General features: G+C 44.2%; 1 protein-coding gene across 8 annotated transcripts in view; it reads left to right on the plus strand.

Moving 5' to 3' along the window:
• Window positions 1–15,972, plus strand: part of LOC132216134 (zinc finger protein 883-like) — a 79,361-nt gene that overhangs the window by 56,577 nt on the left and 6,812 nt on the right. For 2 of the 8 annotated variants that reach the window (XM_059665240.1, XM_059665245.1), the window contains one exon: window positions 8,480–8,606. The exons of 1 other annotated variant lie outside the window; for it this stretch is intronic. In XM_059665240.1, the coding sequence (XP_059521223.1) occupies window positions 8,480–8,606 (127 nt within the window). Of the gene's footprint in view, window positions 1–2,820; window positions 2,965–3,580; window positions 5,282–8,479; window positions 8,607–15,972 lie in introns of those variants that run through there. 5 more of the 8 variants (XM_059665243.1, XM_059665242.1, XM_059665244.1 and 2 more) reach the window with 5 other exon arrangements.

The raw sequence follows: 15,972 nt of genomic DNA on the forward strand, positions 1-15,972 counted from the left end.
GATGCATAAGGCTTCATCAGGGTTTATGTCGGGGCATTCCCCTCTGTTCCATTGGTGTATGGATCTGTGTTAATCCGGGATCACACCCACTTAGTTACTCTTGCTTTGTAAAAATTTTTCCAGTGTAAAAAAATGAATCTTCCAACTTTCTTAAATTTGAAGTATTTTGCCTCTCCTGAATCTGTTTTGCTTAATTTTCAGCCAAAACTGTCTTGAATTTTGATAGGCCATCAATTTATTGTGTAGACATTGGAACATATTAAGGAATGTCTTTCAATTTATTTGTATCTGCTTTCTTTAGCATTGTTGTGTCATTTTCAGTGTGTAAGTTTTTCACCATCTTTGTAGAATGGATTGTCTTTATGTGTTTATCTGTTTATTATATATGGTGTGTTTCCTGGCTTCAGGTGACAATACTAAGGGGTGATATTTTATTGGCCTAAAGCAATTAAATACTTATATAGTTTAAACATAATCCTCTGTTCTGGCTTACTCTAAATTACATGTTTCTAAACAAGTCATATCTTTAAAGTAAATAAAGATTTATAAAACTCAAATGAATACCTATATTCATGAAAATACTGAAAAGTAACCAAAATAAAAAATGGTGATGGGACTAAGTACTCTGATAACAGTTATTATTCTTATAACTCTATTTTAAATATTCTTGATTTTAAAATTGTATTGTTTCCCAGATATAAGGAAAACTAACAGGAGATATTCTACATTAATATCAATGTTCCATTAACTGGGTTATAGGGACTACTAATGTCAAAATATTCATTCAAAAATGCATTCCCAGAACACAAAAACTTCAGAGACCACAACTTAAAACCAGAAAATTTTTATCCCTTGAAAAATACCTAAATTAAAATCTGTTCCCTGCCGGGAGCCGGTCCATCCTTGCTGTTTCAAGGGACCTGGCATATATGGCATACGGTTCTTAATATGTTTACTCACCTTCTTGGCGCTGTGTTTTAACCAAGGTCACCTCTCAGAGAAAGGTTGAATCCCCAGGTAGGGATTTTCCCCTGAAGTTAGGGAGGGAATAAAACCCCTCAACTAAGTGCCAGGCGGGTAATTAATCCCTTTAACTACGAATAATCATGCTTAAACTACATAATCTTTTCTCCCTGGAATGGAGATAAGAAACGCCCTAACCTTTGTAATAGAGATTGATAGGATTGAATCAACTGGTATAAATACAGTTGTAACAAGACAGAAACACTCAGAACTTAGAACAGAATCAAGAAGACAGAACTCATGAGACAGAACTCAGAAGACAGAACTTAGAACACAGGGCTTGGAAGACAGGACCAAGAGAGACAGAGCCTAGGCACAGGACCTACACAGAACGTTCTCTAGAGACAGAAGAACTTTGCTGGAGAGAGCATGCCGGAGGATCCTGGAGAGGGACTGGCCTCGGAGCCTAGAGACAGAGCCTAGCGGGAGAACATGGCAAGGGATCCTGGACTGAACCTGACTACAGAGATTGGCAGGAGAACCTGACTGGAACCTGGACACTGAACCTGACTGGAGAGCCTGGACAGAACCTGGCTGGAGAACCTAGCGAGGGAACATGGCTACATAACCTGGCTGGAGATCCTAAGCAGAGCCTCTCTGGAGATCGAGACCAGAACTTGGCTGGAGATCCTGGCTAGGCTGCTGATCAACTGAACGCTGTCTCCGTGTCATTCCTTCTTCGCCGACTCCGTCTACACCTTTGGGGACCCCTGGACCTGCTGGGGCTGGACCCCGGCAGTTCCCCACTGTGATGGATGGGACCTTACCTCATCAGGTGCCTAACCATGAATGGATATCTGGGTCTGTCCTTGACACTCCTGTCCACCTGCTTCCCTAACTCAAGCTTCCTCTCTCTCCCTTCAGTTGGGGAGACAGGGAGGGGCTGAGAGAGCAGGCTCCCCTTCCCCTCCCCCTCTCACTGAGGTTTTAAGGATCCAGGCAAATCCCAGGCAGAAAGTTTCTGGTTTCAAACCCAATCTGCCCGCCTTTTGAATTCTCTGTAACTTCACTGTGAGAATGTGCTCCCGGCTTGTGAAGATCCTGGGAAAGACCCCTCCCTGGGACACCTGCAGCTGAAGGGCAGACCAGCCAGTAGCTCTAAGCACAGCCTCTGGGAGCTGGGAAACTTCTGTGTGAATTCCAGGTTCCTCCTCCCTCTTTATGCTTTTGCCACAGCTGCCATTTACTCGCTAGCACCCTAATAAAGGAACAGCCCCTCTATCTGGGGTGCCTTGTGCCATCAGCGGGCCCCTGGCCCTTTCCTCCCTTGCAGTGGTTCTCAACCTTCTGGCCCTTTAAATACAGTTCCACATGTTATGACCCCAACCATAAAATTATTTTTGTTGCTACTTCATAACTGTATGTTGCTACTGTTATGAGTTGTAATGTAAATATCTGATATGCAATATGGTAGTAGGCAACCCTTGTGAAAAGGTCATTCGTGTGCCGAAGGGGTCGCGACCCACAGGTTGAGAACCGGTGCTTAAAGACCTAACATAAACGCCCTCCCTCTGCTCCTGTCTCTTCTCTCCCTTGTGAATCCTTTCGCGGCCGCGTCACCAGCCAAAACCCTGACAATGACGTGGGAAACTCCCCCAGGAAGGGCTGTCCCTGTGGGAGGAGGTGCGGGACCCGGGGCCGCCCCCTCGCTCCTGCCCCGCCCTCCCCCCTCTGTCCCTGCACAGGCCTGGCCGCCGGGCTCGGCCCCGCCCCCATCGCGGAGCCGCTCAGCTCGGGCTCTGGCCCCGCCCACCCCGCAGGGAGGCGCATGCGCAGTTCCTTGCAGACGGAAGCGGCTGTGGAGGGGAAGGTGGCGGTTCCCCTGAGGAGGGTGTTTGTCTTTAAAGCTGACGCTCCGTCCCCCTCCCCGCAGGGAAGGCTGAGGGCGCTGCCGGCGCTGGAGTCCTTGTTGGGGTCCCCGCCCCGGAGCCTCTCTCAGCGGTGAGTCCGGTCCCGGGAGGCTGCGCGGTGCGGGCGCCACGTGCCTTTGGGAGGAAACAGAGGCCCCGGCCCGGGGTCTCTCCGCCTGTGGCTGTGGCCACCGCCTGCCGCGCGGTTTTCCTGCTGAAAACCGTCCCCAGGGCCGCCGGTGCTCCCCGCGGGGCTGAGAGTCTGGGTCAGGGGGTTCCCGCCCTCTGCGCCCCTCCCGCCGCCCGGCGCTTTCCGCCCAAAGAGCCCGGATGGCTCCCGGCCTGGGGGTCCGACCCCCCCTGCTAGGCCCACCCCCATTTAATAAGGGGTCTGCCTGCCCGGGGAGCACAGTGTCCATGGGGGGGCTCAGGGGGAAGGACGGGGTGTCCCCCTAAAGGTGACCTGCCCGCAGGGAGGGGCTTTGTGGGCGCGGTGACTGCGGGGGGCGGGGGCCCAGGCTGGGGGGTCAGGAGAGGGAGTGAGAGACAGACACGTGGGCGGGAGGAAGGGCAGCGAGGGGTCCACAGAGAGGGGCCCATAGGGGGTGTGGGGGGACTGGACGGCGACGGTAGGAGTGAGGGGGTCACTCGGGGAAGGAGCCTGAGGAGGAAGGAAGTGGAGACACAGGGAGGAGGGGGACCCAGAGAGAGGAAGGGGGGCTGAGAGGGAGCGGGTCCTGGGGAGCAGAAGTGGGGGCCGCACAGGAGCAGGCACTTGAGACAGAGACACGGGTTCAGAGGAGAAGAGTTGGGGAGCGAGTGCAGGGACAGAAAGGGGGGCTCAGGGATGAGGGAGCAGAGGGAGCAGCCCTGAGTCAGCAGCTGTGGGAGCGGACAGACGGGAACAGGCAGCAGAGGGGCCGCGGGCGTGGGGAGGGGAAGACGCAGACGTGTGTGGAGATGGAGCCTCAGAGACCAGGAGAAAGAGCCCCTGAAGGGCAGTAGGTTTCAGGAGTTTCATGGTCCAGGTGTAGGACAGACAGAGAGAAAAGGGGAGAGAGAGCAGGGGAGAGGGGGACACAGGAAAGGACCACAGTGGAGGGAAAGGGAGCAGGAGACAGATAGATCCACAGACAGAAACACATGTAGTGGGAGGAGGGAACCCTGATCTGGGTGAGGGGTGAGCTGATGGGGTGTGGATGGTTAAGTTGTGATATATTGGTTTGTGGGTTTTGTGTGTGTGTGTGTGTGTGTGTGTGTGTGTGTATAGATATTTAAAGATACTACTATTGATCTCCTGGAGGCAAGGAGAGTGCGAGAGAGAGTTAGAAACATCAATGAGGAGAGACAATCATTGATCAGCTGCCTTCTACACGCCCCCCACCGGAGATCCAACCTGCTAGCTGGTCATATAAGCTGACTAGGACTGTAACTGTGATCTCCTGGTTCACAGGTCCAATAGCAGCCAGCGAGTCATGCCACCTCGGTGTGCCTTTATATATCTAACAGCTTACTTGTCTTAGTTATACTGATTGAATGAGAATTATAAATCTCTAGTGTATACGGCTTGGGAATGTTATAATAATTTGCTTCCAATTGCAGCCCTTATTCACTCAGAGGGGAGAGACTTATCTGTTGCTCCTGGGTCCCTTGTCATTTCTTAGGATGGCAACATGGAAGTGACCTGTGTCTGTCACCTTCTGATGCTTTTTCAAGAAATATTAGAAGCCTTAGCTTTTTTTGCTGTGGTTGTGTGTGTGTGTGTGTGTGTGTGTGTGTGTGTGTTTCTTCCATGGATTTACTTTTTCTATGACTGAGACTTAATATATTATTTAAAAACATCCTGAGATAAGTCCCCTGTGTCTTCTCATATCCCCTGAGGATCTTTAAGAAATGCCCTCAGGTGTGCTTTCCTCCATAGAGGTGGACAGCTGCTCTGGGTGGGGCATCATTGGTTACTGAGGTGCCTCCAGGTGATGGAAGGTGAGGACAGAGATTAGCAGGAGGGGTCCAGGATGCCTCTGTGAGAGTGGGGAGCAGGCTTTGTTCGGGGAAAGTAAGGGGGTGCTCTGTTTGGTTTGGGGCATCAGGACAGCAGCTCATCTTCTCAGTTTTGTAGCAGTTTGTGGATGTCTTTTGGAGGAGAGACACATGAAGACTAAATAAAACCCCTCACAGTGCGGTCTCCATGTAGGAGCTCATTATTCCTCACTCTCTCTTGTCACCAAGGACAGGAGGGGTGGCCTTTTCTGCATTTCCAGGTCCTTCTGACTGTGAGTGTGCGGGGAGCTGATTGAGACGCTGAGCTGACATCTTTGAAGGCACATTCTGTGACTCCTCAACATATCCTCGCCCGAGAAAACATCCCAGGCCCAGATCAGGACCAGGACCAAATGGCTGCTTCTCAGGTATCAGATAGGCCCTGTGTCAGAAGCTATGATTGCTTTTCCTCTAACATCTGGTGATTTATTTCTCTGTTTCTAATGTATTGCCTCTGCCAGTTGTTTTTCTTTCCTTATTTCATTACTTTATTCATCATAGTCAGTGTTAGCAGTTTCTAAATTTTTCTCTTTCTCTTTGTGTGTTTTTTCCTTTTTTCTTTTTTTCTGTCTCTCTTTTTTAAAATATATTTTTATTGATTTCAGAATGGAAAGGAGAGGGAGAGAGCGATTGAAACATCATCAGTTAGGTTAGAGAATTATAGATCAGCTACTTCCTCCACTCCAGCCTGCACTGAGTATGGAGTCTGAAACCTGGAGTGAGCCCTGACCAGGAATCCAAACCTGCTCTCCTGTTTCATAGGTCAGGCCTCTACCTCTCAGCGACACTAGCCGGGCTATAATTCCTACCTTTAGTGACTTTCAACTACTCAAAATATCCCTTTTGTGACAGATCAAGCTTGGATGGCATCTATGTCTACCATCCCTACTGGGATGGAGTCAGAGGCTCTGGTATAATTGAAGAAGGCAAATGCAGGTTTTAGGTTCACGTGGCCTCAGCATCAGCTCTAGATCAGGGGTAAGAAGATGCACATCTTACTGCTCAGAATAGCCCAGAAAGTTCTGAAAAGAAGGGCAAATAGAAGAGACTTGCTCATTAGATTAGTATGAGAGACTTGATCGGTAAATGTACTGTTAGCTTACAGAACATGAGAGGTACACATAGATTGACACTTGCAAAAATTAATGTTTATTTAAGATCATTTCCACAAATTTATGTATTTATTTATTGATGTATTTTTAATAGTAATGTCAGCAGTGGTGACCTGACCTTCCATGTGCCTCAGTCCACCTGATGTTCACATGGCAGAGGTGCTCCTCTCACTGTAGAGTTAATAGTCTCCCTTTCTCAAGAACAAGGGTTTAGTTGGGATTTAATGAAAGTTATACAAAGACCATCACTTCACATCTGGAAATATCCCTCTTCTTAGTTTGTGTTTCCTTTGAAAAGGGAAGGTTTTACTTTTCTTTCCTACAGATCATTGGCTTTTGCATGGGAGCTTTAAACTAATCAGGCTTTGATTTTTTACATTTTTCTTATATTCTCTACTCCCATCATGCACATCCCCTACAGTCTCATATTTTGTATTTTCTAGAAAGTTTCCAAGAATGACATTATTATTATTTTTCTAATTGCATAAAGTATTACATATGTCTCCTTTTTTTTTTTTTACCCACCCCCCCTTGACCTTCCTCTGGCCTCCGCTACCCCCCAGTGTCTTGTGTCCATTGGTTAAGAATGACATTATTAATGTATGTTCAGTTTCATTAAATTTCTACAACATAGCTCTCCGCTAATGATACGTAAAAATTTTGAAACAAATATACTAATAAGAAAAATTAGTTCCCCCAGGCTGTTGTGGATCAGTGGTGGAGGGTTTGATTCCTGGTCCAGGGCAAGTAGCTCCTAGGTACTTGCAGTTGGCAGCCAATTAATGTTTCTGTCTCTCTTTCACATTGATCTCTCTCTATCTCCCTCTCTACCTCTAACCTCTCTACCTCTATCCTTTTCATGCCTCTACGTCTCTGCCTTCCACTACCAAAAAGTGAGTGGAAAAAATCTCCCCACCTGAGGATTTACAACCACACAAAGGAAGCAATAGGTCTACCTTGTTTTGTATCCTATGTTTCTCTCCGTATTGTGTTTATAAAACACAAAGGGGATCATACACAAATAGATTCATGAAATATATGCAATCACTAAAACATCTTGATTTCATAGTTATAAAATGTGTGTTTCTGTGCCTAAACTGTTAAAATTATTTTAGCTATTTTTTAAAAATATTTTATTGATTTTTTACAGAGAGGAAGGGAGAGGGATAGAGAGTTAGAAACATCGATGAGAGAGAAACACCAATCAGCTGCCTCCTGCACACCCCCTACTGGGGATGTGCCGGCAACCAAGGTACATGCCCTTGACTGGAATCGAACCTGGGACCTTCAGTCCACAGGCCGACGCTCTATCCACTGAGCCAAACCAGTTAGGGCTATTTTTTAAAATATATTTCTTTATTGAATTAAAAGAGGAAGGGAGAGGGAGGAAGAGATAGAAACATCAATGACGAGAAAGAATCATTGATTGTCTGGCTTCTGCACGGCCCCTACTGGGATCAAGCCCGCAACCTGGGCATGTGCCCTTGGCTGGAATAGAACCCAGGACCTTTCAGTCTGCACGCCAATGCTCTATCCACTGATCCAAACCAGCAAGGGCTATTTTTTCTTTCTTTTTTTTTTTTCAAGTATATTTTTATAGATTTCAGAGAGGAAGAGAGAAGTAGAGAGAGATAAAAACATAAATGGTGAGAGAGTATCATTGATTAGCTGCCTCCTGCACATCCCACACTGGTGATTGAGCCCGCAACCTGGGCGTGTGTCCAGACTGGGAATCGAACCAGTGACCTCTTGGTGTATGGGTTAGCATGCAAGACTGAACCACACTTGCTGGACCAGGCAGAATAATCTTGTCCTAAGATTACTCATAGTAAATTTCCAACTTGGATTGTGGTTTTTATGTGTCATATTCCATGAGAATTGAATTCCATTAACAAACCCTTTTAGTTCAAAGTTCTGTATGAATTTTTCCTTGTGTTTTCATTTTCTGTGTATTCAGAAGTCTGGCACATGATGTGGAAACATTAGCATCACACGTAAAAAGTGAGCTTGTTACACATGTGGAAACACAGGGCCCATCTCAAAACCTGGATCAGAGTTTGTATTTTTACAGAAGTTCATTTCCTTAAGGTCTGCTTCACACTTGAGAAGAACTCCGTATACTTAAAACCAGCGTGATGTTTCCCGCTGAGGAATATACATCACTGACCCTTAACCGTGTAAATGCAGCCTTCAGAAATTTATAAGCCTGTGTCCATGCCTTAATTTTACTTTATTTTCCTGTAAAGGAAAATCTGTACTGTGGATTTGTGGACATGTGTCATCCTCATGTGTCAGTGTTAGAAAACACATCAGAGAATATTACTGGGGCAAAGTGATCTTACTGTATAGTTCAGGATACCCGTTAGGTCAAAACCTCTTCTAACACTGTTTTCATGTTGGGTGACATTATGAACTCTTCTCATGACCTGTTGGTAACTGTGTCTTTTATTTCAGGAATGGTTGTCCTTCATGGATGTGGCCATAGATTTCTCTCAGGAGGAGTGGGAATGGCTGGACCCAGCTCAGTGGAAATTGTACCTGGATGTGATGTCGGAGAACTACAGCAACCTGGCCTCCCTGGGTGAGGATGACTTCCTTCCCGAGTTCCTTCTCAACCCTCAGGGTTTTGTTTCCTTTATTATATTAACATCTCTTGGGGCTTCTGCTTTCTGTGTTAGATTCATGCTCTCAAGGAACAAATTAAGCCCCAGCTGGTTGGGCTCAGTGGATTGAGGGCCGGCCTGCAGACTGAAAGGCCCCCAGTTCGATTCTGGTAAAGGGCCAATGCTTGGGTCCAGTCGGGTGCGTGCAGGAGGCAACCAATCAATGATTCTCTCTCATCAGTGATATTTCTATCTCTCTTTCCCTCTCCATTTTTCTCTGAAAGCAATAAAAATTTATATATATATTTTTAAAGAGTTACAAATTGGGCATCGCAAAGCAAAACTTTGTGATATATGTGAATTAGGAACTCAGTGTTTGCACACTTTATATGTTGTCTACACTAATTAAGGTGCTGTCAGAAAATGATATTTTAGAAAATCATTTTCTAGAATATTCTAAGATTTTGCCATGTGTTCTGGCCAGATGACAACCTGGATTGAAAATGGGAAAGCCTTTATCAAAATTCACACTCCATTCTCTTTTATTTTCTAAGATTTTATTGAATTAAGGGAGGAAGGGAAATTAGAGAGAGATAGAAAGTTATCTGGGCATTAGTTGATGTTTTTGTATGTGCCCTGACCAGAGATTAAACCTACAACTTGATTATATTGGTACGATCCTCTAAGCAACTAGGCTACCTGTGCAGGCAGCTCAGATTCTTTCACTTAGTTCTATTTATCTAGGCTTCTATCATATCTTTTCATGGCTTGATGTATTATTTCTTTACTAAAGGCCCAGTGCACGAATGTGCACCTAGGAGGAGGGTGTTACTCAGCCCAGCCAGCACCCTCTCCAATCTGGTACCCATTCGGGGTTGTCCGATTGCTGATTTAGTTCCAATCCCACAGGGATCGGGCCTAAACTGGCAGTGGACATCCCTCTCACAATCCAGGACTGTTGGCTCCCAATTGCTCGCCTGCTTGCCTGCCTGATTGCCCCTAACCGCTTCTGCCTACCAGCCTGATCACTCCCTAACCACTCCCCTGCCAGCCTGATCAATGCCTAACTGCTCCCCTGCTGGCCCAGTGGCCCCCAACTGCCCTCCCCTGCCGGATTGGTCACCCCCAACGGTCCTCCCTTGATGGCCTGGTCGTTCCCAGCTGCCCTCCCCTGCCGGCCTGGTTGCCTCTAACAGCCTTACCCTGCCAACCTGATCACCACCAACTACCCTCCCCTGCCAGCCTGGTCACCCCTTACTACCTTCCCCTGCCGGCCTAGTCGCACCTAACTGCCCTCCCCTGCTGACCTGATCGCCCACAACTGCCCTTCCCTGCCGGCCATCTTGTGGATGTGGGTGCCACCATCTTTGAGGGAATGGAGGTCAATTAGCATATTCTCTCCTTATTGGCTGTGGGCACCAACATGTTTGCCATGGCGTGAAGGTTAACACATTGTATGCAGGAAACGTATTTATACGTTTTATGTTGACTGGTAGTAGAGTGCGGGACACGTATTTTATAGAGGCAGGGTACGTTTTTTATAGACTAGCGGTAGAGTGCGGGTAACGTATAAACACGTAAACTAAAGTTATCGTAATTTTACTGAACGTTGCCATTTGCACAAAAAATTAGCAAAAATGGCCCGCGCCACCTGTTAGCGCGCGATAAAAACTACCCGCTAACAAAGTGTTAATTACCACATTCCCTCTTTATTAGATAGGATAGAAGTGAATAAGACATCATTTGTACGTCCTTTGGTGTATTTGTCCATTCACTTGTTGACATACCTCTTCACTGCTTCCAATTTTTATAAATCATGAATAAACAGCCCCCTTGTAGGCTTTTGGGTTTAATAGTAAGGAGCCCAATTACTGGATCCCATGGTGAGTGTATGGTTAGTTTTATCAAAACCGCCAGACCGTCTCCCTAAGGGCCTGTAGCATTTGGCATTTTCAGCAGCAGTGATTGGAGTTCCAGTTGCTGCACATCACAAAGGCATTTGGTAGGGTCAGTGTTCTGGATTCTGACCTGTTCCATGGTGGTTTAGTGTTGCCTGCCTTTGCTCTTTGTTCCTTCTCATTGTTATAATGTGCATTTCCTCAGTGACATAAGACGTGCAGGATCGTGTTGCACTGATTTTCTGTGGGCATATATTTTGTAGTGCTGTGTGTTAAGGTGTTTGGTCCTTTTCAGGTTATTTTGTCAATGTTCAGTTTGAAGACTTCTTTGTCTGTTTTGCATAATTGTCCTGTACATATTGACTTTTTTTATTAATATACCATATATATACTGTAGACCTGGTGCACAACATTTGTGCATGGGTAGTGTTCCTAGGCCTGGCCTCTCGGCCTCCTCTTTTCCTCACTCCCTCAGAGCCCCACCACCTCTGCTGGTCACCCGTCATATTTCGCACCGCTCCATGGTGATCATCACATGTCATAGCAAGCGATGGAACTGCACTCCAGGTCAAACTCCCAAGTGGACAATATATAGATTTTATTGATTTCTAAAAAAAGGTGAGAGACAGAGAGAGATAGAAACATCAATGGTCAGAGAGAATCATGGATCAGGTGCCTTGTGCCCTGACTAGGAATTGAACCGTGACATCCTGGTTCGTAGGTCGATGCTCGACTCCTGAGCGGTGTCAGCTGGGCCGTGTGGACTTTTACAAATAATATTTTCTCAGCCAGTGGCTTCTTATTGTTTTTTTCTGTGAAGGATGCTGTTTTTGTTGTTGTTGTTTTTTCTTTAATGTTTGTGTTGCTACTTTGGGAGTTTTCATTTTAATACAGTGGATTGAAATACAAACCTGGTTATGTATTTACCGTTCAAAAATGTGAAGTGTATAACAGTAATGTAGTTTTATATTCAATAACATGGAAGTTATATTTGAAGTGACATTTACAGTGTCATTTCTAAAATAAACACATAGTGAGTCACGTCTTGAAGGAGATGAGTTACAAATTTTGTTGCCTTACATGTCAAATCAAATGAAACCTTTTATTTCAAATGGTAGAGCATCATTAAAAAAATAGTCTTTTTTTTCCAGTCTGATATCTTCATTATTGCAAATAGTGCTACAAAGGATATATGGGTGGGTATATCTGTTTTTATTCGTGTTCTCTGTATAAATCGCCAGAAATGGAATTGCTGCGTTAACTGGTACTTGTCTGTAAATATTGGAAAACCATCCATCGTGTTTTGTGAGTGGCTCCACGAATCTACATATATCAAAGCCTAAGTGACCGTTATGCCTGGTCCACTGGTTGCTATGACGACACACTAACCACCAGGGGTAAGACACTCAACGCAGGAACTGCCCCCGGTGGTCAGTGTGCTTCCACAGCCAACCTCCCTGAGCTGGTCACCTTCCCATGATTCCTCCCTCGAGCCTGCCCAGTGGTCCATGTGCTCCCATAGCCAACCAGCGTTGGCCGGCCAACCTTCTGCGAGCCTTCCTCCTGGCCAGTCAGCCCTGATCACCGGCCAGCCCAAGGAACCTCACCTGTGCACAAATTCGTGCACTGGGCTTCTAGTGTGTTTATAATCTTACTGACAATGCATGATTGTTCTCATTTCTCCACTTCATTGGTGATACTTGTCGGTTTTTGATTTATGGATGATTGGCATCTTGTTAGGTGTTTGGTGGTATTTCGTGGTGGTGTCCATTTACATTTCTCTGATGCTGAAGGGGTTGAATGTCATTTAATACCAGTATGTTTATTGTGCATCTTTATGTCCTGTTTAGGAAATGTCCGTTCAGGTCCTCTGCCCATTTTTCAATCATGTTGTTTTTCTTTTTGGTGATATATTGTGTGAGTTCCTTATGTATTTTGGATCTTTAGCTTTTGAGGATGTAATATTCCTGGGTTGTTATTTTGTGGTTTCTTTTGGTATGCCAAACTTATTCTTTTGTAGTCTCATTTCTTTATTTTTTAGCTGCTTTGTTATGCCTAGGAAGATATATGCAAACCAGTATTTTTAAGAGTGATGGTAAAGTTCATTGACTATGCTTTCTTTCAGTGTCTTCATGGTTTTAAGGCTGATACTATATTTATTTATTTTTTTAAATTAATTTTTCACATATATTTCTTTATTGATTTTAGAGAGAAAGGGATAAGGGGAGAAAGAAACATCAATGATGAGAATCATTGATTGGCTGCCTCCAACAGGTCCACTACGGGGGTTTGAACCCGCAGCCCAGGCATGTGCCCTTGGCCGGAGTCGAACCTGGGACTCCTCAGTCCGCAGGCCAACTCTCTATCCACTGAGCCAAACCAGCTAGGGCGGTCTGATATTTTATTTGTTAATGCATATTGGGTTCATTTTGGTTCATGGCCTATTTAACTTGATCTACTTTTAGTAGGAACAGAGCTAAGTTCATTGGTTGGTTTTATATACCATGTTTTGAGAAATTAAATATATATACATCCCTATATCTCTATTACATATCTACACTAATAAAATAGAAACATGTAAATTAACCATCACTCTGCCACTCCACTATACCCAGCAACCAATTAGAGCAACTATGCAAATTAACCCAACAAAGATTATGTTTAATTTGCATACAGAGGCACGGAGTGAATACTGAAGACAACTGAAGATGGCAGTGACCTTGGAGCTGGAGCGAGCAGGAGGCTTGCGTTGCTCTTGGTGACGGAGGAAGCCAAGCTTCCCACTGACCCAGGACTCTGCTCAAGGAATGGCTGGGGGCCTGGGTCAGCGGGGGCAACCCAGGCTTCCAGCCAGCCCTGGCCTCTGCTCGAGGAGCTGGGGTGATAAAAAGCAGGGGCTGGGAGCAGCCGGAGCAGAGAAGCCACTCCTCGCTGATGCGGCCAGACTAAAGGCCTGGGTCCTGGGTGCCAGAGAAAAACTGGTGCCGGCATCCAGGGGAAGGAAGGCCTATTGCGTGAATCTTTGTTCAAGGGACCATTAGTGTATATATATTTTTAGAAATGTGGAGTCTGTGATTTCCAATACAGAATTGTCACCTCTTAGCAGATATCATTTTATTTGTTTTCTATTTTTTGTTGTCACCATGGAAAGTACTTAAAATGTCTTAATATTATAACAATGTACCTTAAACCATACTGTCAATTTCATACAAAATCTCTGCTGGTTGTGATTTCTTCCCATGTACCAACATAAGTTGATATCACAGTATTTTTTTTTTTGATATATTTTATTGATTTTTTACAGAGAGGAAGGGAGAGGGATAGAGAGTTAGAAACATCGATGAGAGAGAAACATCAATCAGCGGCCTCCTGCATACCCCCCACTGGGGATGTGCCCGCAACCCAGGTACATGCCCTTGACCGGAATCGAACCTGGGACCCTTCAGTCCGCAGGCCGACGCTCTATCCACTGAGCCAAACCGGTTTTGGCATATCACAGTATTTTTAATGTTGTCTGTGTTATAGAAGAGATTTAAGATTTTATTATTTTTTATTTTTTACAAATACATTTTTTTGTTATTTTAGAGGAGAAAGAGATGGTGAGAGAGATAGAAACATTCATGATGAGAGAGAATCATTAATTGACCGCCTCCTGCACACCCCACACTGGGGAAAGAGCCCACAATATAGGTATGTGCCCTGACCAGGAATCCACCTGTGACCTCCTGGTTCACAGATAGACACTTAACTACTGAGCTTCTTGAGTCAGACGATTCCTTTTAATTTCTAAAGTTCCACAGGAGAAATTAAAGTGATACATGGTTCTTTAATAAAACACAAATTTTTATATTTCTGTATATTTTTCCACATATAAGGCATCTTTATATGTTCATGTTAGTGTTGTGTAGAATTTTTAAATTGCATCCAGAACTATATTTCTTACAGATTTGTTGTAGGTCAGGTCTAATAATGAGAAAGTTTTGGAGCTGAAAAAGTTGTTTTCTCTCCATTGTTTATCATCTGTTCGGTCAGTATTCTTGTTGGGCCGAAACCGGTTTGGCTCAGTGGATAGAGCGTCGGCCTGTGGACTGAAGGGTCCCAGGTTCGATTCCGGTCAGGGGCATGTGCCTGGGTTGCGGGCATATCCCCAGTGGGAGATGTGCAGGAGGCAGCTGATAGATGTTTCTCTCTCATCGATGTTTCTGGCTCTCTGTCTCTCTCCCTTCCTCTCTGTAAAAAATCAATAAAATATATATAAAAAAAATATTCTTGTTGGATGGTTTTTATTCACTTATCAGTTCCATGTTTTATTTCATGCCTTTTTCTCCTCAATATTTTTCTGTTTAGAAACCCCCTAATGATCTTAGAGGAGCTGTCCTTTCCATGAGGAGTAATTTTTTAGGTCTTTAGATAGTATTCTGGGACACATATTTTCATTGTTTTTTTCTGTTCCCATGTTTATATTCATTCTACTTAGAATTCATGAGCTGCTTGCATTTGTAATGTTGCTTTCTCCAATTGTCAGGATCTTAAACGATTAATTTTTTATATAAGCTACCTACTGCTTTTCACTATTCTGTCTCTATGGAGTCCCCTTGGTAGCCAATTTGTTAGTATCTTACGAGTTCCTTAGCTTCTGTTCACATTTCCACGTGTTTGTTGGCTTCTCTGAATCAAAATGTCAATGAATTATAATTTTAATGATTTCTGTACAAATTCTTTTGATTATTTAATTACTATTTTTTCAGTGTATCTTTATTGATTTCAGAGAGGAAAAGAGAGGGAGAGATAGAAACACCAGTGAATAGAGAGAATTATCAATCAGCTGCTTCCTGTATGATTGGGGATTGAGCTTTCAATCCAGGCCTGTGCCCTAATGTAGAACCAAACTGTGACTTCCTAGTTCATAGGTAGAAACAACCACTTAGCCACCACTGCCAGACAAATTCTTTGATGTTTTGAGTTGATCACATCTTCCATTCATGATTGTACTGTATTTTTTTAATTCAGATATTATGTATTTCAATATCCCCCTTCGGTATTTATAAAGTACTTTCTCATATTTTTATTTTGGTTACATAATATTTTGGTGATTTTGTATAGTTTTCTTTTTTCTCCTTTTTGGCTTTAAGATATTCCATTATTTTTTGAGGTAATTAATATATTTCCATTAATGTGGTGCCAGTTTGATTACATTTATTTTGTTTTCCTTATGATACACTTTCTGTTGTTTTTTTTTTTTTTTCCATGACGTGATATCTTTTGCTGAGATTGCTGAATTGTAAAGTAGCAGGCTTTTGAACATGCTTTTTCTTTTTTTTTAAAAGAATTTTTGTGAGTTTATTTGAGCCAAACTATCGACATATGCCGGGAAGCAGAACCTCAACGAATTGAACATGCTTTCTATAGGAGGAAACTAGTAACTATCTGTGGAACAAATTCTACT

Source organism: Myotis daubentonii, chromosome 15, assembly GCF_963259705.1.
Source record: "Myotis daubentonii chromosome 15, mMyoDau2.1, whole genome shotgun sequence".
Classification (NCBI taxonomy): Eukaryota; Metazoa; Chordata; class Mammalia; order Chiroptera; family Vespertilionidae; genus Myotis; species Myotis daubentonii.